The 24,148-nt window shown below is 58.7% G+C and overlaps 1 protein-coding gene across 2 annotated transcripts; it reads right to left on the reverse strand.

Annotated features, from left to right (window-relative positions):
• Window positions 1-9,002: 9,002 nt before the first annotated feature.
• Window positions 9,003-22,523, reverse strand: CRIP2 (cysteine rich protein 2; the record flags this gene model as incomplete). 2 transcript variants are annotated; one of them, XM_080348939.1, is made up of 8 exons in its annotated part: window positions 9,003-9,070; window positions 9,190-9,247; window positions 9,506-9,600; window positions 10,050-10,118; window positions 10,284-10,424; window positions 10,875-10,932; window positions 12,813-12,907; window positions 22,481-22,523. In XM_080348939.1, the coding sequence occupies 8 exons, from the start codon at window positions 22,521-22,523 to the stop codon at window positions 9,003-9,005; spliced, it is 627 nt and encodes a 208-aa protein (XP_080205065.1). The 2 variants fall into 2 exon arrangements, with proteins under 2 accessions (XP_080205065.1, XP_080205066.1); XM_080348940.1 differs by lacking the exons at window positions 10,050-10,118; window positions 10,284-10,424; window positions 10,875-10,932; window positions 12,813-12,907.
• Window positions 22,524-24,148: the final 1,625 nt, after the last annotated feature.

Here is a 24,148-nt window from a genome sequence, read left to right on the forward strand (position 1 = left end):
AAGGTGTGAGTCATGCTGAGACAGTGTCTTACAGCACGGGTGGAAAGAGGTGTCCTGCAAAAGCTGCTGCCTCCACTCTGCATCCTCCCCATCCTTCCCACCCCAAATCACCACAGATATATGAGCACCATATTTCGGCCATGACATGTCCTGCACTGAACCGCAGCAGTTGCATTGCCCTGGCCAGAACCTCCTCCTTATGCCATGCTGGGTGCAGCTGGCACCCTGATGAAATACAGAGGACAGGGCATGCCGTATTCCCTCTCTGGTAGCCCTGCTTCCCCTCACACATGGTGCTAGGCTGCTTTGAGGCCGCTGCCCAGCTTAGGACAGCCATCTCCAGCTGTGCTCCCTTTTAAGGCAGATTTTGTGCCAGCAGGCAGCTGAAAACTGGCTCCTCACAGGTCTCCTCTGACTGGTCTAGCCCCGGTGGCTGGTCCCCATGGACCGCTTCGCCTGGCTCCTACTGCAGCAGGAACACTCCTGTCCCAGCCAGCGTAGCCCATGCCCCTGCATGGCACTGCACGCTGGCTGACCCGAGGCCCAGCCACCCCGGCCTCTTGGTTTTCCCACGTGCACTTACTGGAAACTGTTCACACAACAGAGTGGGCACAAAACCGGCGGCGGCTCTCACAAAGCAGGCGCCGCTGAGCCGCACACTGCTCTCTGCCAGCCCTGCCCACACGGGGCTTTATGCCTGACAGCTGCCCCCCTCAGCCCCTGGTTTGGCCCAGCCAGCCCTGCTGCGGGCATGCACCCACCTCAGGCCACCCCAGCCTGCTTCGTCAAGGGGTGAGCTCAAGCATGGTGGCCTCACATGGTGCAATTGTACAGGAACTACAGTGAGCCAGTATCAGGGATAAGAACACTGAGAGTCAGCACCCCCAGTTTCTACACCTCGCTAGGGCTGTGCATGCAGCCTGCTCATTGCCGCAACCCTGCACTCGTCCCTTCAATCAGTGGGCACACCGCAGCAGGGCAGCAGAGCAAAGCTGTGTATCAGAGGGACCCTAGCAGGGAGGAAGAAGGGTTGCAGGTGTTCCCGAAGCACAGCAGCGCCTTGGGAGGCTGTGGGATGTGACCTCTTACTTGCTTTACAGTGAGAGAGACCATAAACACTCCTAATACTGGTGTGTGAAACCCATCAGCACGCTGCAACAGGGCAACAAACTGAGCCTCCACCAACCTGCACTCAGGGGAGGTGGTCTGGGAACACTGCGGCAGCCCAACATTTGGGGTCACCACTCCTTCTGCTATTCAGGGTCCCCCCAGAAGCCAAAGCCATGCCGCAATCATTGTGAGCCATTTCAGAGCGGCAGTGAGCAGCAGCCAGCTTGTCCCTCTTCAGTGGGACACTGCCCATGGTGCTGTGCCTGGGGACATGGGCAAGGGCAGGTAGCGGGCAAGCTCTGGTGGTGGGCAGAGATGCCTCCAAGGAGCAGCAGAAGAGGAGCAGGGGTGGTGCCTTCAGCAAAACCATGTCCCAATCTGAGCACTGCTTCGAAGCCAGGTTCATAGCCTGCCAGGGAAACCACCCAGCCAACACCAACAGAGAACAGCCTCCTCAGCAACCCACAGCGTTATCTTATCTGGAGACCTTGTTCCAGCTAATTTAGCGATCAGAGCAGAGTATGGCTCACCTGTCTGTGCCCTCTGATAGGAATCTGTGGGTGAGGCTCCATCTCAGAGCATCTGGAGCCACCCCTCCCTGATGGCATAGCAACAACCCTCAGAAAAACCTGGGCTGTCCTGTTTGTTTGTTTGGGTGGCGTTGTTGTGGTCAGGGTCCCCTTGCCAGTCCCTGAGCAAGAGTCAGCAGAAGCTCCCCAGGTCCATCTGCGCCATATTTTGTGCAAAGCCCTTGCAGCCCCCACGGGTTTTCTGTGAGCTTCCTGAGCAATTTGGGCAGGGTTGTATGGCAAGAGCTCCCAGGCATGCTGGAGCTGTGGGCACATGCTGCCTGCCCAAATAACTCCTCGAGCAACTTGGTCCCTGGTAATTACCACAGTAATGACTGGAAAAGTCATGGGCATTTTAGCAGGCAGGGCGGGTAACATAAGCTGATTTGGGTTTGTTTTGCTAACACAGCAAGAAAAAACAGTTATTTCCGCATAGCAAACCAGCACATCTGCCAGGGTGGCAGCTCCCACCTCGCCTCCTGCCCCCTCTTGCTGGAGCAGGCAAGGGCTCCCACGCTTCCCACTTCATATCTCCCCAAGTGCTCTTGCACAGAGAGGAGCTGAGGCATTGCTGAAGGGACAACCCAGGGGCTGGTGTCACCCTGTTTCAAGGGTCAGGACACATCATGGAATAGTTCCTCCAGCCTCAGATCCTCCCGAGCTGGGTTCTTGCTGAAAACATGACTGAGCAAAGCCCCAGGGCAGCAGCAGGATGCTGGGCTGGGGGTGCATGGGGCAGCGGAGGGCTGGGGCCCAGCCGGTGTTTCCCCAGTGCTCGCACAATGGCAAGTCCTGCAAAATCTCCTTCCCTGGTCATATTTCAGCCCACACTTGTGCAAGTCAAGAGCCCACTCAGCCAAAATGATTTGTTGCAAAATACACCCTACCCCTGCTCAGCATGGGATTCTAATTTGACAAGAAAATTATAGGGTGGCTTAAAAAAAAGCCCAGCAGAGGCTGGGGGGAGCTACCAGACACATGATCTCATCAAAAGGCCCGCGAGATGCCAGCACTGTGGCTCTGCCAAGCAGCACAAGGTACCCCATGGCGGGGGGCCGGCGTCCCCCCACACCCACTCGCCTTCCATCACCTCCGGATTTGCACATGGCTAATCCCATTACCGGCCGACCGGGAAAACAACAACACGAAGGCAGCTGTCAGGACAAATTACACCCTAAGGAAAAACTCTGGGGTACGTCTTCATAAAGTTGACAGGCAGCCAACAGCCGGGAGTAATTGGGAACAGGACGGCAGCGGCAAAGGCAGTGCAGGAGCAGGAGCTTGGTGAAGGGGCTCAGGAAGGGCCCCCTGGGAGGGTGCTGGCAGGTGATCCCAGCACCCCCACCAGCACACTGCCACTGGTGCTGTAAAGCCCCAGACGGTTTGATCCTGCAAAACACACTCACTGCTGTGCCCAGATCTGCGCTTGCTGCCCTCCCGGACACGGTTCAGAGTCCGTCCTGCCATGGGCACGGACAATCACATGGCTGTTTCTAACAGAAACGGTAAAAACATTTCCAGCCGGGGCAAGGCAGCTGGCTGCCTGCAGCAGTCACTCCTCAGGTCAGCTCTCAGCCTCAAGAGCCAGGGCGTGAACGATTATCATGTGGTTAATATTACACTGTGTGAGCAATAACAAACACAGTAGCCCCAGGGCAGCTCCCGGCTGGTGAGGCACTGACACACGGCACCGGGACATGGTGGGGACAGGGTGAGCCCTGCTGCTAGGAGGGGATGGGACTGCTCGTGCATGGCCACGCTGCGGATGTGTCTGGGATTTCCATCCATGGGACAGAAGGGTGCGGTTGCCCTCACCCACCTCTCCAAGTCCCAGCTACATGGAAAATCTCCTCTGATTTCATCCAGGCACTGTTCCCTCAGTCTCCCCGCATACGGTCTGGCCAAAGCCTCCACTGCCATCTGCTCTTTTGTGCAAGCTTTCCATGAGTGGCAGCCCAAGGAAACCTCCTGGCTAAATCCTGGCGGGGGAGGGTTTGGTGCATTTTCCTGGCACGGCCCCAGATGTTTCTGTTGTGGCTATCGAATCCAGCCAGGATTGTCGAGGAAGCAACGCCCGCTGCTTTGGGAAGCCACCCAGCACCCATGAGGCATCTCCTCTGCCTGCCAGGGAGATGCACATCCCTGCCAGGGGCTGGTGGGGAGTGTGGGCAGCACTCAAGGGATGCTGGCAGGGGATGCTGGCAGGGGACCAGTGCCAGGGGCTACCTCCCCAGCCCTGCCCTGGTGTGGGACACTTGCCTGGTGGCACCGTTTGCACTGGGCTGGGTCCAGGCTGTTGGCACAACACCTTTTATTCCTGGTTAAAAATTCACTGGGGGTGAAGCAAAGGGGGGCAGGGGTATTTGCTCTCTCTGCCAGCACACTGCTCAGTGTGGTCATGCCGTGGCAGTGATGCAGGGCAGGGAGCTGCTCCGCTCCACCTTGCCCAAACAAGACAGAGTGTCAGGAATGATCGGGAGGAGAAGCCACAGGTTTGCATGCCCATTAGCAGTGCCCACCTCTGTCCCACCAGCACAGGTACTCACTAACCAGCAAGCAGTGCCGGGGCACTCCAGGTGCCCCCAGTTTGGTTCCCTGGCTCCTCACCCCACCTGGAAACCAGCTGGTGATATAAAATCTGCTGCAGAGCCCAGCCTGCATCCGGTGGGGGAAATTCCTCACAGATACCCCTAGGCAGCAACAAGCTGGGGAGGTGCTGAGGGATAGAGCCAACACCTTCCTGACCAGTGCCATGGCCAGAGCCTGCACCAGCAGCTCTCCTTCCACCACAGCCCAGACATTGCACTGGCAGGGGGATTCACAGCCCAAATCCTCCTCTGCTTGGTTTCATGCCTTTCCTTCTCTTTCATCCCTGCCTGCTCTACACCCACTCCAGGATTTACATCCTGTACTTCAACCTGCCTCTGGGGTCCAGCCAAATCCTGGCCAAGCCCAGTATAGCCACACCACTGACTTCAGGGAGTATCAGAGATGGTTCTTGACTCTCATAGAAGCAAGCTGTGCTTACTGGGTTGCTTTTAATATCCTATCTTAAATCACATCTTCTAGCACTTCATCCCTTTTGGCTCCTATTTATTGACTTCCCAGAAAATGCTTTAAATTCATCTTGCTTGGCTGCCCAGCGGTGCTACTCCATCCCTCAGCACATCAGAGCTGTGTTGTCAGCCGCAGCCCTGCTCCCTGCATTTCAGGAGCCCCTCCACACCATGGTGGTTGCACCTCCCTTCCCTACACGGGCTACCTCAGATTTTATAGCACAGGGCTGCCCTCATTGCTCTTATCCCACCAAAGGCCCTCCCTGGGGTTTTCCATGTGTACAGCCTGGTGTGCCCGCCCTGGGACCAGTCTGTACACTCACCTGTCCCTATTCTGGGTTACTAATGACAGCGTGAGCGATGCAGCCCTATTTCTGGTGTCACGGGCGCCCTCAGTCTTCCACTGAGAAATACCACAGGGTGACAATCCTGCTCTTCCCACAGCTCAGGGATACCCAGGCTGGCACCCATCACCCAGACTGCCCTCAGAACAGGTTGACCACCGGTGCATTGTGGCAGCTGATGGGGTCCCTGCCCTGTGCCCAGCGAGGAGCTGCGAGGCACAGCTCCCTGCTGAGCTACGCTGGCTCCCAGGAAAGCTGGGAGCCGCCAAGGGTAATTGCTTGGGACAAGTTCACAGGGCTTGGGGGATTTCCAAGCAAAGCTGCATCCACTTTGTTCTCTATTTTTCTCCATACCCTAGAGAGCATGTCTGTAATCATAATCACTAGAGCCCTCCAACTTTTTTATCCCACTAGCAAGTCCAAGCTAAAAAAATAAAATACTTGACATCCCTGAGGGAAAGGATGTTTTCCAAGTAAAGGGGCATTTTCGGCTCATGTAGGTCTCCAAAAAATAAATACAAAAGTGCACCAAGAATTAGAGGCCAGAGCTGCCTTCCTGAGCAAAGTGCTGCTCTGCTGCAGCAGTGCCTGGGGTGGCCCGGTCCCCACAACAACCCAAGGGTGCCAGGACAGCCCCAAGCCCTCAGCACACACACGGATAACCCCACATGGGATCCCGATGCTCTGCTGCATCCTCTAGCTTCCTGCCCTTAACACCCACCTGCTGTACCTGGGGGTCACCTTCTGCCATGACAGGTATCCAGCTCACCCCTGCACTGGGGAGGGGGGACAGTGAAGAGATGTCACTCACCTGGAGCCCAAGCAGGTGGGTGGTTGCCTTTGGGGTAGCAGGGAGCTGTGATAAATGCAGGCTTCCTTGTACTGCCTCACACAGCAGAGAGAATTTTGTCTATTTTTAATTTCATTGCATTCCCCCAGTAAATCTCCCATGGGGAAAAGAAAATGTAAGCAAAAGAGAAAGGAGGAAAAAAAAAAAAAAGCCAGCCCCAAACTAAAATAAAATCCTCTGTCTGATGGCTGCCTTTTGGGAGCAGGCAGCAGCCAAGACGCTGTACCTGCCCTGGCCTGTATCACTTCACAGCCAGAACTACCCCAGGTACCAGCCATCCAGACATCCCCTCCACCCCAAACTGCCTCCCTCCTCATCTCAAGACCTTTGCTTAACTATCCCCAGCAGTCCTGCATCAGTGCTTCCCAGCCCACCCTGGCCATACTCTGGGTCTCAGCTGAGGCCCTGGGTGCATCCAGGTCCCCCCTGCAGCAAGCATCCCTCCGGGGGCGCCAGGGCCAGTGCCCATGGTGAGGATGCTGTCAGGGCTGCAGGGCCAGGTGGGCGCTGGGGAGGGTGAACCCCTCCTTTAGCTGCAGGCAGGGCGGTGGGGAGGAAAATCAGCCATGCAGTCCATCAGGGAAACTCCCTGCTGTAGGGATTGCTGCAGGCTAGCAAAAAGGTTGGCATATTAAGCTTGTTAATTAATTACAGTAAATAAATGTTGCAATGATAGCTGGATTCATGCCAAGGCCTTCACCAGCAGCTGCGCCAGGCCCTGAACAGGTGATGGGGACACCCCATTCAGTACTATTCCTGCAGCATGGGGGAAACTTGGCAAAATTTGGCTATGAGGGCTTGGCTCTGCTGCAGGTCAAAGAAGTCAGCAGAGAAACACTGCTCTGATTTATGTAGCAGCCTTGGCCCCTAAAGCATCAGAAGGGTCAAGTCTCTATAGAAACCCCACCAAAACACGAACACATACACACACACAGAGCCTGTTCTCCAGCCCAGGAACCATGCTGCCGAGCCCTTCGTGCCTTAGAAAGGTCTACGTGTCACTAGGATCACTGCTGGGAGAGGGAAAACCAGCAGGTCCCACACCTGCTGCCTGAGCCCAGGGGATGCTGTTGTGGCTGGACACTCCCCACAGGCAGAACCAGTGCTCCTGTTCTGCAGTGCCTGCTGCATGGTGGTGGAGCAGCTCCAGGGCCCAGGCTGCTATAAGGATGCAAGACATTACAGGGGCATCAAGTCCCCGTTTTCGCCAGCAGAGCCAGCAGGGTGCCCATATCCCCAGAAGGGCACACCCAGCACGCAGGTCAATGGGGCTCTTGCAAGAACCTGCTGGAGGGGACAAGCCAGAGCAGCGCTTCCCAGAGCCAGTGTTTGCCTTGGCAGCCCCAGGCTCCATGTCTTGCTTTCCAGACGCTGAGCTCCTAGGGGGAACAGCTGAATGTCTAAAACCAGGCCTGGCAGCGGGGCTGGTATCTGGCCAGGGACATGGTAGTTCCCAGGGGCTCGGGGAGATGGTCTGTCTCCCTGCACTACATTCCTGTCTCACTGCTTGGGCTGGGCTTTCCCACCAGCAGCCCCGCTCAGGCGCTGCGGCTGCTGAGCAAGCCCAGGCTGGGGGGAACAGTGTCACCTGCTACGTAACATCCCTCTGTTAGTTTACCAGGCTGCAAAGCCAGGGAGCGTCCCGTCCTGCCCCATCCCATCCCATCCCATCCCATCCCATCCCATCCCATCCCATCCCATCTGTAGAGCCAGCACAGCCTCCTACAAGCTTGTCCTGTTCACAGCCCAGGGAGCAGCCATGGCTTGTGCTGCACCAAGAGCAGCTCTGGCTTGGGCATCTTGGGCTTGGCTGGGGTTGAGGCTGCTCTGTCTTGCCCGAGGAGGAGCCAGCTGGAGCAGGACCATCATGTCAGTGTCCCCACACTGTCCTGGGACCAGAGGGATGCTGTGCAGTGCACACAGCTTCTCCTACCTCCACCCAGAGCTGAGCTGCACATCACATTTCTGAAAACCTTTATTGTCAGCAAATAACAAAAGTCAGTTCTGCAGCAGTGCAGGGAGCCCGGAGAGAGCGGGGGTGCTGGCACCCCAGGGCTCACCGCCCTGGCAGGTCCCCTGCACCAACCCCTCCCCAGCCTCCTGGGTAGCAGTGGGGCTGAGTGTGCACAGGGGGGATGGGTGAAACTGGGGGCATGTGTCATTCTCCAAAGCAAGGGACACATTTACAACTGCTTATAAATAAACAACAACAATGAGAAACCTCCAGCTCTGGGAAGCAGGCACGCATCCTGCTGCAGAGCCACCAGCCCAATGTGCTCTGCCCTCCACAGGTGGGAAGCAGCCCACTCCCCCGGGGCTGCAGATGCTGGGTGTCCCCCAGCACAGACTCTGCTGCCATGGGGGACCAGGCTGTTGGCGACCACCAACCCAAACCAGCCAGCAGAGCAGGTTGGGCACCTGCCTGAGTGCATGTAGAGGGATGTCCTGGGGATGCAAGGATGGGGATGTGGAGAGGTGCCAGAGCCTGCAACCCCAGCATTAGCTGGGGTCAACCATGAGCCCTGGGGAGAGTGAGAGCCAGGACATGGAGCCTGGGAAGGGCCAGGAGAAGGGCAGCACTGTCAGATGTGCCAGAGCCCTCAGGGGACCCAAACGTCCCCAGTGGGTGGTAAGGAACAGGGCTGGGTGCCCGTTGGGCTCAGCAGCCTGTGCCCTCCGTGTGAGGGGCAGCAGGGAGCACCCTCCCACAGTGGGATTCCTGCCACCACCTTCCCCCTGCTCTCAGCCCCTCGGGTGCCACCCGCTGTCCCCTGCACACAGTGACATCCCCAGACTCGCCCCTTTGCCTCCTGTGCTTGAGGGGGTTGGTGAGAGGGCTGTTGAGGGCAGAGCACATTGGGAACCACTAGAGACACCTTTTACCTTTGCCTTTAAACACTGAAGCTTATAGTAGAGACTATGATATATAACCCGGGGGGCAGGGCTGTCCTGCCGCGAGTAGGGACAGCAGAGAGAGCACAGCTCCGTGGCCAGCCTGGTGAGGGTCTGCTCCGGCTGTGAGCAGGAGGTTAGTACGGGGGCACAGAGCAGGCGCTGGGCAGGGGGTCACCATCTAGGGCTGATTCTTCGCCTCAGGGTCTTTGTCATAGATGTAGCTTCCCACAGCTCCGGTGTTGACGCCTGCACAGGGGGAGATGAAGGAGGGTGAGCACCCAGGTGGGAAGGTGGCACGCTCCAGGGAGAGGTCCCCTCTGGGCAGTGGCATCAGCACGGATGGGGCTTGTGTCCCGGGCACTCACCTTTTGGTCCAAAGAGGATCCCATAGCAGGGCTTGTGACAGTACGGCTGTCCATCGTGCTGTGTGGGAGAGGGAGAGAAGCATGTCACCAGGGAGGGCTGGGGAAAGGCCAGTACCCAGGACACATCCCTCCAGCTGGGCACCTCTCCCACTCTGTTCAGCCCCTGCAGACACCCCTGGGCTGTGGGAGCTGCTCCTGACAGCCCTGTCCTGCTCCCTTGCAAACCACTGCGGCATGACACATCTCCGCCAGGAGACGCCATGCCAGCATCCCCAACGCGTGCTGCCCATGGCTCTCGGGTCTGGGACATCCTTACCTCGGCATGGCCCCCCGGGGTCAGCGTCTTGCTGCAGCGCTCGCAGCGTAGGCAGGGACGGTGCCAGTCCTTCCCCAGAGAAGTCACCTTCTCAGCTGGAGTGGGGACAAGGAAAGAAGGTCACACTGGCCTATCTGCCCACATATCAAGGGGAGCAAGCCCCTGGCTGAAGGAGGAAGCCTGCAGGCCACCAAAACAGCTGGAGCACCCTCTGGGGACATCACCTCTGTCCCTGTGCACCCACCCACCCCTCTGCTGCCTCACAGAAGTTGGCCAAGGACAGCTATTAAGCCAACACCACCCCTCAGGAGGTGACAGTAGGGGACACAACACAGATAAAGCCTGAGGCTGCCCAGCCCCAACCCAGGAGCTCCTCCAGGAGGACCCATCCCTGCGGGCTGCTCGAGCACATTCCCCTGTGCCTCTAGTCCCACATTCAAGCTGAATATCCCCTCAGCCTGCCCCAGGGGTCCTGCACAGAGGCCAAATACCACAGGGACGTGCCACCCTGGGACATGCACCCACTGCCCACTTGCCACCTTACCAAAGTAGACTCTCTTGCCACAGCGTGGGCACATGTTGGGCTCCCCGGTGAAGGTGGTGACACTGGAGGCTGGAAGAAGACAGGGCAGAAGAAGCAGAGGGACACCTCAGCCAGGACACACAGATGCAGAGGAACCCCCGCACACGCCCTGCACCCCACACCATCACCAAATGCTCTGGACCAGCTGAACAGCACGGCCGAGGTCCAGGCTGCCCATCCCACCCTGTCCCGCACCTTTGCTGGGTCCCTTGGGAGGTGCAGCGTTCGCCTTCCTCTCCTCCACCTTCACCGGGTGCTCGATGGGTCCCGGAGCGGTTTGCCCCTCGATCTGCGGCTGCTCATAGATGTAGGATCCAGCGCCACCAATGTTCACCCCTGCAGTGGGGCATAGAGAGGATGTGGTGGCCTGGGAGCGCTCAGGGTCTCCATCCTCCCCCCAGCCCCACTGAGCCGTGGGTCACCGCAGACACCGCTGCACCTCAGCCCTTGTTTGCTTTCTCTTGACCCAGGCTCTCTCCAGCCACATCTGGGATAGGAGAGTGACTCCACCTTCTGTCTGAATGTGAATATGTTTTTTAAATATTAAAAAAAAAAAAAAAAAAAGACAACTGTCAGGACAGATCCCTCCCTCCAGCAGCTCTCCTCTCCCTTGGCACAAGTTGGGTGGGAGGGCTGGGACTGCAAAGCGCTGGCTTTGGTGTTTGGCACACACTAACCTGGCTCCTGGGGTGCTTTTGGGGCCATAGCTCCCCACCAGCAGGGATGGGGGGACCTGGCCCCTCCTGCAGCCCTGGGCATGGCTGCACAGGCAGAGCATGGACATACCTTTGGGGCCAAACAGCGTGGCATAGCAGGGCTTGTGGCAGAAGGGCTTCCCATCGTGCTGGGGAGAGAGGGGAATGTTAGGATGCTGAGCAGCGACCATGGTTCCCTGGTGATCGCTTCCATCCTCACAGGTGTTCAGAGACCACCATGGCAATGCCTACACCCCAAAATGCACCAGCTTGCAGGTCCAGTGGCAGCAGCCCAATCCAACCTCAGCACTCGAGGATTTCACCTGCATCAAATGCTCCAGATGTTGTGCCCATGCCATACCACGGGGCTGGAGACCCAGCACCCTGTGGCACTCCAGCTGAGAGGCATCTCCAAGCTGTAGCTCAGCAATGTGCCACTGGGACCCCATGCACCACCTCTTTGCCCATTAAACATCCTGTGCACAGTCAGGCTGTTATTAGGCACACAGAGCACCATATCTTCCACCCAGCTTCACCTCCCCCTCGTCTTGGCCCAAGATCAGAGGCCCCACACAGGCACTGGTCCCAGCCCAGCTGCTATCGGCCTGGGGCAATTATCGCAGGAAGGCATAAAGCAGGTGATAAGCCCCCGAGCTCCCCACAGCCATTTCTCATGGGCCACTGGGAACCGAGTCCAAGAGGAAAGAAAGAGCATCTGTGGCTGGGGCAGGACGCCAGCGTGGCTGCCATGCATGCCGTCCAGCATGGAAAACCCACTGGGACCCTGTCCTCAGGCATGATCCCACCCCATTGTTCAGCACTTCAGCCTGGCTTTTGGCCCATGCTACTGCCCTCCATCCCCTCTGCTGTGAGGCAAGGATGTCTTGCCCAAGGTGAGCAGGGCGGTAGCTGAGCAGGAGCAATGTCCCCCCTCTCGCCCCCCGAGCTATGCCGAAGGTGAGGGCTGGGGGAGCAAGCAGGCAGCGGGCTGGCAGCAGCCAGCTGCAAAATATCGCTGGGCATAAATATCAGTGTGCTCGCAGCATTACCATGCCAGAGGGGAGGGTAAACATTTAGCTGGTCTCCCCGCGACACCTTTCCAACCCAACCGGACACGTTGGCTTGAAAGGAGCGAGAAAAAGCAGGGAAGGGCCAAATCCTGCTGTTGGTGCAATCCGTGGGGCTTGGCTGCCACCCTCCATGAGGGCAGAATCTGGCCTTATATGGAGAAGCAGCAAATCCCCAGGACTTAACCCGGCCCAAGGCACAGAACAACCCGCACAGCCCCATCCTCCTCAGTAGGACCAGCCCCACTCCCCCACGGGCTGGTGGCAGCCGGTATGGCTGTCCCTGCCACCGCCACCCTCTCCCCAGCTGTGCCGCCTGCTAACACTGTGTTAAAGAGCTGGTGACACTCTGGCATGACAGGCGCTGCGCAAAGCCCGGGGCACCAGGTGTCAACGCTGGGACATCACACAAGAAAAACACAGTTGCTCCCAGGCCCCAGCACCCCGGCAGAGCCTGAGTGCCGAGCAGCTGCAGTGGCATGGCACTCCCGGGCACCAAAAGCACCAGTGCCAAGCTAGTATCGCCATAGCAATCCACGCATCCCAAATTTTTAGTGTTTTTAACCACACTCTGGTGCATGTTCTTGGCACACACACATCTTCAAAGCCAGCATGATGCCCAAACAAGCCTGCCTGGTGCACAGAGCTGCTTCAAGTGCTTGCCGGGGCTTGCTGCAGGCTGCCCAGGGACCCACGCTGAGGTGGCACAGCAACAACATCGCACGTGGTGCCAGCACCACCCTGTGTCTGCCCGGGACTGTGCACGAGAGCTCTTGGGCACCACGGGTCACAGCAGCAGCATTTGAAGCCACAGTGTGCGCTCCAGCCCATCAGCACAGCACCAGGTACCCCCCCCAGCCCAGTTTCTGTGACTGCCCATCCCTGGCGTGCCAGATAGACCACCAGGCCACCCCTGCATGGCAGCACAGCTCCCCCACCCCATCTGCCCCCGCGGCTCTTACCTCGGCATGTCCGCCCGGAGTCAGGGTCTTGTTGCAGCGCTCACACTTCAAGCAGAACTTGTGCCAGTCCTTGCCCAGGGAGGAGACCTTCTCAGCTGCAGAGAACAGACAGAGAGGTGAGCGACTGCCCAGCACCTCCTGAAGCCCCTGGGGAAGCCAAACTCTGGGCACCGTGGGGGGTTGCACTTGAGGGTGACTGCTCATCGACACACTGTGCAAACCAGTAATGCTGCAGGGACCACTCTGCAGCCACAGGGTACCCAGGGCTGTTCAGGCCACAGACATGGGCGGTCACAGACATGGGCCCCCCCAGCCTCTGATCCCCCCAGCACCAGCTCTGCCAATGCACAGGCGCCCTTTCCCACGCACCAGTCCAGCAACGGCAACATTTTCTTTTCTACTTCTTACATCTATTTTTACCCGCCATGTTACCTGGAATGACCCTGCTCCCATTCAAATATTTGGTGTTACCATGCCCACCCCTCCCGTTCCGTCATGCCTCCCCCGCGCACACCCAGCCTCTGGGCTCCCTGGGGAGCCTCAGCCGCAGCTCCAGCCCCTGTGCTGCCCCTGAGACACCCGCCTGCCTGCAGCCGGGAGGACGTGACAGTAGACAGCCTCCAGGGTTGCCAAGGGTGGATGTTTGGCCCTGGAAAACATTTGTCTCTTGGGTGTGTGATTGCCCCCCTCTCCCCCGGGCTGGGGGCAGGTGTGACGGGTAGGTGTAGGCGGGCACCATCCCTGCATTGCCCCGGGGCGCCACCAACCTGTGGAGCAACTCGCTGCTGGCACTGAAAACAGTTTCAAAGCATCAGTGGGTGAACTCAGGTAAGGAAAATGCTTTGAGATGGGTTACATGAATGCACCTCCTCTGGCTGGCCCTGAGCTGTACATCTCCAGGAGCATTCCGGGAGGTAGCACAGGCTGCCGGTCCTCGTCCTGCACCACTGGTATCGTGCTGTTCCCACTACCCTCCAGGTCCTGGGCGGCCGGGTGCTGCCCTATGCCCCCTGCCAATTCCCATTCACCCTCCCTCTTCCTTGCACATGTGCGGAGACAGCTGGAAAACAGCACGATCCTGTTAAAGCCACCGTAAAACCAAATCAGAAGAGCCAAATAAAATATTTAACAAGCAAATAAAAGTGCAACTGGAGCCTAGCCCTGCTCTACAAGAAGACCTCCTCTGCAACAGTGGGTTTCCCAGACCTTTTTCCCCCCAAGGACCTCAGCAAATGTCACCTGTTTGCATCAGGCCAAGATGAGGGTCAAGAGCTCCCTAAGGGCAGGTCCTGGCTCCCAGAGCCACGCTCCTCCCAAGGCAAACAGCTGTGTCCGGGGCAGGCTGCAGAGCCGAGATTAGCTGAAACAACTGCCATCACCACCCAAAAACTCAGCCTCAATGCAAAGCTGGGTGGCCAGTGGCAGAGAAGGGCAGTGCAGCAGGGGAGAGCTAGAGCCATTGCACCGGGGTGCAAGGGAGATCCCCAATAGCATCTCTGAATAAGCACACGGAGGATGTGCTTGGAGGACCAGCACCAGCTGGAAGCAGCTCCACACTCACCTCCTGATGATGTCACTCTCGCGTCTGGGCTGTTGGACCAAACCCCTGGGGCACACAGCCCCCAGCCCTGCAAGTGCTCCCCAAAAGTGAGGACACAGAGGTCCCACTGACCTGGGGCTGTTGCAGAAGCCCTGCATCCCCCCGCCCCCCCTGCAGGAACGGGTGCCTCCCCGGCACAACTGGGGAGGGAAACGAAGCGTGACAAGCTGCAAGTGGAGCCAGGGGCTCGGGGCCAAAGAGCCGCTCGGCTTTGTCACAGTGGATGCACAGCCAGGCCAGGCTGCACTTCAGCTGCATCAACCCCGGCTCCCCCCACCACGCCGGCCCAGCGCCATTGCGGCCCCAGGTACAAAGCCAGGAAGAAGCTTCCAGCGGATGTTTTCCAGAGGCCATTGCAATTACAGCCGGCCACAGCCCACACCAGCTCCTTCCTGTCCCCGTGACATGACATGCCCCCCCAATCTCCCCCCCTCCATAAGATTTCAAGAAGCTGTAAATCCCTGCTGCTCCCTGATGAATGCACCCCCCCACCAAGGCCACACAGAGCAAGAGAGACCTCACCAGCACCTGCAGTGCCTGGCAGGGGACAGGGCAGGAGGGAGGAAGTGGCCCGGTGCACTGTCCTGCTCCCAGGGCATGGGGACAGCCCGGGAACCACAGGGGATGCCCCTTGCCTGCAGGCTGAAATGCCATGCAGAGGTTGGTCAGGCATCCTTTGGCTGTAAACAAGGGCTCCCAGAGGGGCCACAGCTGGGGCCAGCACAGCCAGGATGACTCTCCAGGCTGCATTGTTCCTGCCGTGCAGAGGAAGCAGCTTGGAGCCACCCCAGCCCATGTCCAGGGCAGCAAGTCCAGCCCATGGCTGTGCTGCCCATAAATCACTGCAAGGGAAAACACCAGCACCCAGATTTCACGTCACCCAGCCACCTCTGCTCCACTGCTGCATCACCTCCAGGGGACATGTCTCTGGCCACATCCTCCCGACGCGGCAGACACCCCATAGGCAGCTGCTGCAGGGAGCCCTGCTCCATACCCCCCCGACTTGGGGGGGACACCCCACCATCAGCACTGCAAGGGCAGTCAGGAGTGAAGCAGCACTGGGGCTTTGAGCAGCTCTGTCTGGGGAGTATGGGATGGCACAGAGCCTTGGAGCAGACTTTGTTCACCCAGACGTCACCCCACACCCAGCCACTGCCACCAAATGCCATGCCCTGCCACACCAGGAGGGGATGGGCTAGCGCCTCCATCCTCTCAGCATCACACCGAGCACATACACGTCCTGCCCTGCTTGCTGAATCCCACTTTCACATGCTCAGCCTGTGGCCAGATGCCCCCTCGAGCCCTCAAAAGTTAAACTGGCCATGCAGCACACGCTGGGATGGGCAGAGTTAAGGGTACTTGGCTGCAGCAATTTGGCCTCTGCCAAATGTGCATGACTCAGGGTTTGTCTGCCCAGGGTTACTTGGTACCTCAATAGCAAACCTCTCACAAGGGTGAAATGCACCCAAGGAGGAGAGGCGGAGGCATGGTCAGGCACCTGGTCAGCTGCTGGGTGCAGCTGTGGGGTGGATTTGCACTGTGCAGTGGGGGCAACCCATGCTGACGAGCATCACCACTATAGCCAGAGAAAATCAGAGGCCAGGAACAGGACAGCACCCGAGGGGGCTGCTGAGGCGGTTTGCTCCCCGCAGTCTGCTCCCCAAGGCTCTGTGGCAGCCCCACCCAAGAGAAAACACGGCTCATCCCTTAATTATCCACCATGCCCAGGCAAGGCAGCTGGCATGGGCCAGGGATGGGTGCACCTTTTAGGGGTGGGAAGGGAGCATCCCTCCTCCCAGCTCCAGCGCTAGGGGCATGCCGAGCTGGCTCCAAACCCTCACACAGGTATTTCCACGGCCTGACGTCAGCGCTGCTTCCAGACGGAGGCTTATTCAGCAAAAGCAACCATAGCTGCAGCCGCGTCTCTGCAAAGGGCTGGGCTGTGCCCCATCCATCCCACCACAGCCTGGCAGGACACGGGGAAGGGCTGACAAAGCCCAGTCTGGTGATAAAGATGCCAAATCCCCCAGGGACCCAGTGACAGACAACACTGAAGGAGAGGGATGCTGCCAGACCAACTGCAGATGTGCTTCAAAGCAGTCACAGGCACAAAGGAATAAATAAGAGAGACGAGTGCAGGGAAAGAAGCCTGGTAAATGGCTGGAAACAAAGCCAAGAGTCCAGGCAGCTGGCAGGCTTTTCTGGTCCCCAGCCCCTTGCAGCATGGCTGGGAGATGGAAAAGGCAGAGGGGCAGCCTGAGGATGTCCCACCAGCTATGCATGGCTCTGCCACCAGTCATGGTGCCCCGCCAGCCTCTTGGAATGGTCTGCGCTGCCTCCCCATGTCCCGCACACCATCACCTCCTGCCCTTCTTGGGCATGGCCAGGCAGCTCCTTTCCCCTGTTACACAGCCAGGGCCGACGGTTACACCACGCTGTGATTTTGTGGCCAAGATGTATATATTTAGCTTTGCCGCAGCAAGGCGAGCCCTCCGGCCCTGAGCCGCTCGCTCACTGGGCTCTCTCCAAGTGCACAACAAAGCCAGCTCAGTACCGCCTCACCAGGGAGTGGAGCCATCCCCTCCCAGGGGAAAAGAAGGAATACCGCAGGAGGGGGGTCCCACTTGCCAGGGCTTCACTTCCAGCCCAGCAGAGAGGCAAGGTCTTCCCCAGACCCAAGTCCCCACACAGCCAAGCCCCTTGGGCATAAGCGAGCCCTGTTTGATTTCCAGCCACAGCCCTAATGCACAGCATGGCTCCCGGCCACCCCGCTGCTCCCCGCCGACAAAACCTCACCTACTGCAGGCACTTTCCTGGCCCTGAGCCCCAAACCTCCCGCTCTGGTTCACAGGGCCAGGGCAGACTCCAGCAAATCCCTCTCTATTTTCCACGGGGCTGCTGTACTTCATCAAGCACCATCCGCACAGGATGCGCCCCTCCAGCTCCGAGGCCAGGCAGTTCCACTGTGGCTGTGCTGGGAGAGGATGAACAGCGTTTCTTGCTGGGCACTGGGTTCAGCCAGGGCTGAGTCCAAGAAATCAGCTGCTTTCTTGCTGGGGTGCAGACACCTATGCAAGGTGTTGAAGGCCAGTGGGGAACTGAGACATGAACAAGCACACGAGAAAAATGGGTAATTGCTGGTCCAGAGCACGGTGTTCCTCCTGCCTGCCGAGATAACATCTCCAGCAGGCAGTGCAGGGAGGATGAGACAGTCTTCTGACTGGTGTCAGCGAGAGCAGGACTCAGAGAGCTGCTGGAGCAGTCAAACCTGTCTAAGTGTCCCTCCAGCCCCACAGCTCCTCACCTCCCCAGCCCGTGAAGGCACAACCAGTGGGAAATGCAGTGTGAACAGAGCTCGCAGCAGGAGAGGATGCTTGGGACCTCCCTGGGGACCAGAGCACGAGCAAGTGCACAGCAGGCTGGTGGGAGAGCTCTTCCACCATCATGCCAGGACCTGTCCCCACCATCCCCTCCCTGCTTGCTCCAGCGTCTCCCAGTCCCCTGGCAGAAGCAATGGGCACAGCCACCCAACCACAGCCAAAAGTGGCACCACAGCACATGCTCCAGGATACACATGTGATTGCAACATTGCAGCGACTGATTTTCCATTACCTCTCCCTTGGGTGTTACTACTCCGCCTTTCCTTGCTTTTGCTTTCCAGTCCCATCACCTCACCTCTCCCCATCCTTGTACTCCTACTAGGGACAGGGAAGGAGGATGGGAGCACAAGGAGCTCTGCCCAAGACCTGCCTGGGACCTGAGACGTGGGTGCAGAGGTCCACAAACCAGACACCAAATGAAGTCACTCAGGACCAGCCAGGCTCACAGGGAGCTGCCTGCCAGCCCCAAGCCACCAGCACCACAGCCCCAGGAGCAGCGCCGATACTGCAGGCTGGTGGCGACAGGGAGAGCCGGACATCAGGCCCGTCAGCATAAACACCTGGCACAAGCCCTGCAGATCCCTGTGTCCCGCAGCAGCTGAGCCCCAGCTCCCTGCGGGGCAGGGAACTGCCCACGAACACACACACGAGATGCCAGCACCACACTGTGCAGAAGCCCCAGCAGCTCCAGCAAAGCATGTACCTCGCAGCGCACAAGAGCAAAGGGACTGAGACCTCACAGTGTCTTGTCCCACCCTCCCACAGGTAATTTTCTATAGCTTGTGCTATTTTCCTGAGGGAAAAGCTAATGCTAATCAGCCCATCCTTTAGCTTCCCGTGGAAGCATCCCCCCTGGCAAGGCCCTGCTCAAGGAGCAGGGAATTGCTGCATCCTTAGTTACTGTTCTGCAAGGTCCACGCACACTCTGAGAGCAGCACCGAGACACCAGAGCAGGCATTACCCACAGAGCCCAGCCAGCCTTCATGCTGGCAAGCCTGGGGCCGTGCCGACGTTGACGTGCCGACTGCTATGATGGCTGCACTTGAAGAGCTGCTTCCTTTGTTAGGGATGACTATAGTTGAAATAAAGCCCTCCTGCCCCTCTGCCCGGCCGCTGGCACCATCTCCCAACAGCCAGTGCCCAGAGCCAAGGACAGTGGTTACTTATTAATTGCAGAGTGGCTTCTGCAGCTTGAATTTCTGCAGGGTTAACCTGTTGGCACAGTGCTCTGCAGGGCCAGCACCCCACACCTTGCTGCACCCCATGTCTTGCTGCACCCCTATCCTCCAGCACACTTAGGATGTCAGCCTGACAGCAGCATCTGGCGTTCGATGCAGGACCCTCCTTGCTTCCCAGCTGGATTTGTCTGTGTCCTTAGTCCCCCTCTGGCACTGCACCAGCAAACCATCCCCAGAGAGCAGCTTTTCTGCTCCAGCTGTAGACACAGCCAGGACAAGCCCCAGGGCTACCAGGAGGCTCCCATGTGCTTTTAGGATGCCCCTTCCCAAACAAACAGCACAGCAGCCTCCCAATAGCCCTCAGACAGCCCAGCACATGCAGACAGCTCCCCGCCAAAGGACCCCGCTGCACATGTGCCTGCCACATCCCTGGGGCTTTTGCATGGACCGCGCTTGGGATGGGAAAACAGGAAACCTCCCACCGCTGCACTCCCCCACTGTGCACTGGGAAGAGAGGAGAGGAGGTGGAAAGGCTTGGCCAGGGCTCCCGGCGACCCTGCAAAACTCATTTAAGGCTAGTGATGTAAAAGGGAGCTGGGGAAATGCGTGGCTGTTTGGCTTCACGCAACTCTGGTCCCTTCCAGCGCTTCCTGTCAGAAGAGAGAACCCAACCCCAACCCCCTGCCACCTGCCCGCACGGGATGGGAACCGGCCCCTGCAGCCGCCGGCAGCGCTGCTCCGCCGGTTAAACATTCACGTCTTCCCTCCAGCCTCCCCGAAGCGGGAAAGCGAGCCCCGGCTGCTCCTGGAAACAATGTCACAGACCTCGGACTGCAGGGGGAAAAAAAAAAAGCCAGAAAACTATTTTTATATTTCCTTGTGCTTTTTAAAGGAAAAAAGCTCATTCTGTAGCTCAGGAAACACCCACATCCTCCTGACTGCGCAGGGAGGAGCCCGCTGGATTTTTCCAGGGAGCATGAAGCAACAGGCAGGTTGGAAATGAGTTTTCCATGGGTACCCACGACTGTTGGTGTTGGTCAGCCGCTCCAGCATCACGCAGGGCCGGGAACAGGACACAGTGGCATTTCTCACACATGACCCACGACTGCAATCCCAAGCATTCGAGAAGTTATAGTTGCCAGCGTTCATTCAGCGCAGGCGAGGAGCGCTCCTGAACAAGCAGGGCTTTATGAATCACCTCCCCGTTCAGCTTTGGGCCGGCTGAGGAATTCACAAGCGTTACCCAGCCCTGGGTGCAGCGCTCCCATCACCTTCCCACCAAACCACGCGGTCTGTCGGGAGGAAACCCAGGAGCCACGTCCCGGAAAGGCGGCACAGAGATTGCATCCAGTTTCTATGCGTTAAGTAAACGGACTCGGGTTTATTCTGCCAGCGCCTGGGCGGTTCCTCAAGAAAAAGCTCAAGGCATCAGCAAGGACACGCTCCAGTCTATCTTAACTCCTAGCAGAGAAGTTTTGGGCTCGCTCCTGTTTTGACTCAGCCCCTGGTCTCTCTTAGGGGCAGTGGTGGCTACGGGGTCCCTGCTGTCAGGCACCTACCTCCTCCCTGTGCGCAGGGCAAGGCGTCCCCTGGCGGGGCAGAAATAGGGAAGCCAAGGAGCAGCAGAGACCTTGACATGGACCCCTACACCTACAGAAACCCACCTGGGTGCTGAGAGAGCCAACAAGCAGCTGGGGACATGGGGTACAGCACCCTGCCCCACCAGCCCATGACCCTAAGAGGCCCACAAGTCCCCCAGCACATGGGGAGAGAGAAAGAGCACGGGCATGGCTGGGGCTTCACCTCCTGGCACAGCCCGGCCCCCTCAGGCAGCAAGGCAGGGGTCCCCAAGCCCAGTCCTGGCCCCCCCGCGCAGGGCAGGCTCATCCCCAGGATGAGAGGAGGAACCCTGACCCCGGGCCAGTGCCCAGCTGGCCAGACAGACACACTATTTTCTGCTTAAAAAGGAAAAGATTCACACAAGGAAAGATATCCAAGGGGCCAAGCCCTTCCCACCCCCACACAAATAGGTTTATTTAAAGGAGGAAGACAGCAAATTCCTATTTCTCTGTGTTTACTTGGAGATGGCCGGAAAGGAATGAAAGCATTGATGCCTCAAACGCTCAGGCACCATCACGACCCTTTGGTATTTCTCCACCAAACAAACATGCTGAGGCAGCAGGGGCTAGCCGCTGGAGCATCAGAGGGAGACAGGCAGGGAGGGGTGCAGGCAGCACTGGGACAGCTGGATCCCATCATCAGCAGGTTCCAGGAGGCAGCTCAGGCTGGAGTGAGTGCCTGATCTATCCCCAGAGCCCTCCGAGCCTGCAGCGCTGCCCTGAGGATGCCCACCCCGAAGCTAGGGGTCAGGTCGCTCCCCAGGGTCTCCTGGCTGGGCACCACCATGTAGGGGAGAAGCGGGTTGGGACAAGCTCCACGGCAAGCAGTGGTGAAGCATCAGGGCTGGGGATCAGCCCTTGCTTTCACCTCCACCCCTGGCATTTTATGCAACCTGGGTGGCGGCGCTTACCCCAAGGTGCCTGACGGGAGACACCTTAGCCCTGGTTCCCAGAGATCCTGACCAGCCACAACCCCAAGCAGGGATCTCAGAGACCTGCAGGGACTCGCTGGTGCCCAAAGCTGGCCCAGGCATGCTGAGATGGACCTCTAAGCTCAGACGCTGGCTTTGAAAAAGTCGCATAGAAACCCCAAACCATTCATTAGCTCACCCACTCAGGAACAGCACTCAGAGGGCTGGGTGAGAGACGAGATGGGGAGGGATGAAAAACACACCTGGAGCAAGGTTTGCAGGGAATGGGAACAAATTAGCTGAGAGGAGGTTTTGTTTGCACCTGCAACCACCTGCTCCTCCACACCAAGAGATCCCCCCATCCAGCTCCTGGGAGCCCCCTGCCCGCCCTGGGACTGCACATCCCAGCCCAGCACCCATCCACATTAGACAGGCCAGGCTCCCCTATGACCCGGGCCAGTAGGCACAGGGGCACACGGGTATCCCCTCAGCACCAAAACAAGCTGTGGGCACAGACCCCAACCACAGCTCCTCACCCTTTGCTTCACCTCCTCAGCCCAGCAAAAAGAGGAAGGTGCCTGGAACCCCCCTGCCACCCACACCGCTTTTGTCCCCCACCCCAAGGCCAGCCGGCAGCATCCTCCAGCACAACCCAGGGGTGGGCGTCGCGGGGGGATAGAGCCACTGCGAGAGGGAACCCCGGGGGAGAGGCAGCTGCTGCCGGGCCGGGCTCTGGGTGATGGGTGCACCCCGCTGGAGGTGCGCCGGGCTCGGGGACGGCGCAGCCGGGGACACACCCAGGCACCGGGGAGGAGGAGGGGACCGAGGGACACACCGAGGCTTGGGGAAGGGAGAGCCAGGGATAAGTGTCGTCTCCGGGATGGGCGACCGAGGACAGAGCGGGGGAGCCGGGGATGAGCCGGGGATGAGCCCCGGCTCAGGGAGGGGGATGCGGGGCCGGGTCGCGGGGATGCGCTCACCGAAGTACACGGTCTTGTCGCACTTGGGGCACTTGGATGCCATGGCGGGAGAGGAGAGCGGAGCTGAACCGCGACGAGCCGTGCCGAGCCGCGCCGTGCGCCCCGCTCCGCCCGGCCCCCGCCCACTGGCCCCGCCGCCCGGGGGGAGCGGGGCGGGGCTGCCCGCCGAGCGTCTGCCCGGCTCGGTACGAGCGGCACGGATCGGCTCGGCACGGCCCCCAGAGCGGCAGGTGCGCGGCAGAGCCCCCGTCCTGGATAAACCTTCCCTGCTCTGTTCCCCATCTCCGAAAGCCCAAAGGATGCGAGTGCTCAGGATTCCAATTTCCTGGGGAAAAAAAAAATTAAAAGGTTGCAGTTAAACAACAAGACTTGTGTTGTTTTTACCAACTGTGTCCTCAGTCCCCTCCGGTGCCCACCCAGGCAGCAGTGCCACCTTGCCTCAACCTGGGTGAGCTGGCACCGACCCACAGGACCAGCAGGTCCCATTGCCATGACTCCCAGCCCCAGAATCCATGTGAGAAATGGAGCAAGCACAGGAGCCATCTTGCCCCCTCTTTTAGGGACAGGGGAGAACCTAGGGGCATGCTTTCAAACTCTGCATGCACGTAGAATCATAGAATAGTTTGGGTTGGAAGGGACCTTCAAAGCTCATTTATTGCAACCTCTACCATCTTCACCCAGATCAGGCTACTCAGAGCCCGGTCCAGCCTGGCCTGGGATGTCTCCAGGGATGGGGCATCCAGCACCTCTCTGGGCAACCTGGGCCATGGTTTCACCACTCTCATTGTAAAAAATTTCTTCTTCATGTCTAGTCTGGATCTCCCTTTCTTTAGCTTAAAACCTTTACCCCTTGTCCTCCTGCAACTGGCCCTGCTATGAAGTCTGTGCCCATCTTTCTTATAGGCCTGTTTTAAGTACTAAAAGGCTTCAATAAGGTGTCCCCAGAGCCTTCTCTTCTAAAGGCTGAACTACCCCGAATCTCTGAGCCTGTCCTCACAGCAGGGCTGTTCCAGCCCTCTGATCATTTTTGTGGCCTCCTCTGGCCCCTCTCCAACAGGTCCATGTCTTTCCTGTACTGAGGGCTCCAGAGCTGGACACAGGACTCCAGGTGGAGTCTCACCAGAGCGGAGTAGACAGGCAGAATCACCTCCCTCGACCTGCTTGCCATTCTCCTTTTGATGCAGCCCAAGATACAATTGGTCTTCCGGGATGCAAGTGCACACAGCCGGCTTGTGTCCAATCTTTCATCCACCAGTACCCTCAAGTCCTTCTCCGCAGGGCTGCTCTCAATCCCTTCATCCCCAGCCTGTATTGATACCAGGCGTTGTCCTGACTCAGGTGCAGGACCTTGCACTTGGCCTTGTTGAACCCCATGATGTTTGCATGGCCTCACTTCTCGAGCTTGTCCAGGTCCCTCTGGGTGCCATCTCATCGCTTAGCACTGCAGTTAGGCTGGTGGAAGAGACAGGCAGTGCAGCCACAGAGGGTTGTACAGCTGGTTGCCATGGTCCTTTGGGGCCACAGACTGATGTTTGAGGAAGCCCAGTACCAAATGCTGGTTTGGTGGGATGGTGCCCAGGTGGGGTGGAGGTCGCAGGGGCGGGGATGCACACAGACGGGCCAGGCAGCAGCCTCCCAGCCCGGGAAGTGCCGTGCCTGTGCTGGGTA

The sequence above is a fragment of the Nesoenas mayeri genome, assembly GCF_963082525.1.
Source record: "Nesoenas mayeri genome assembly, chromosome: 8".
NCBI classification, from domain to species: domain Eukaryota; kingdom Metazoa; phylum Chordata; class Aves; order Columbiformes; family Columbidae; genus Nesoenas; species Nesoenas mayeri.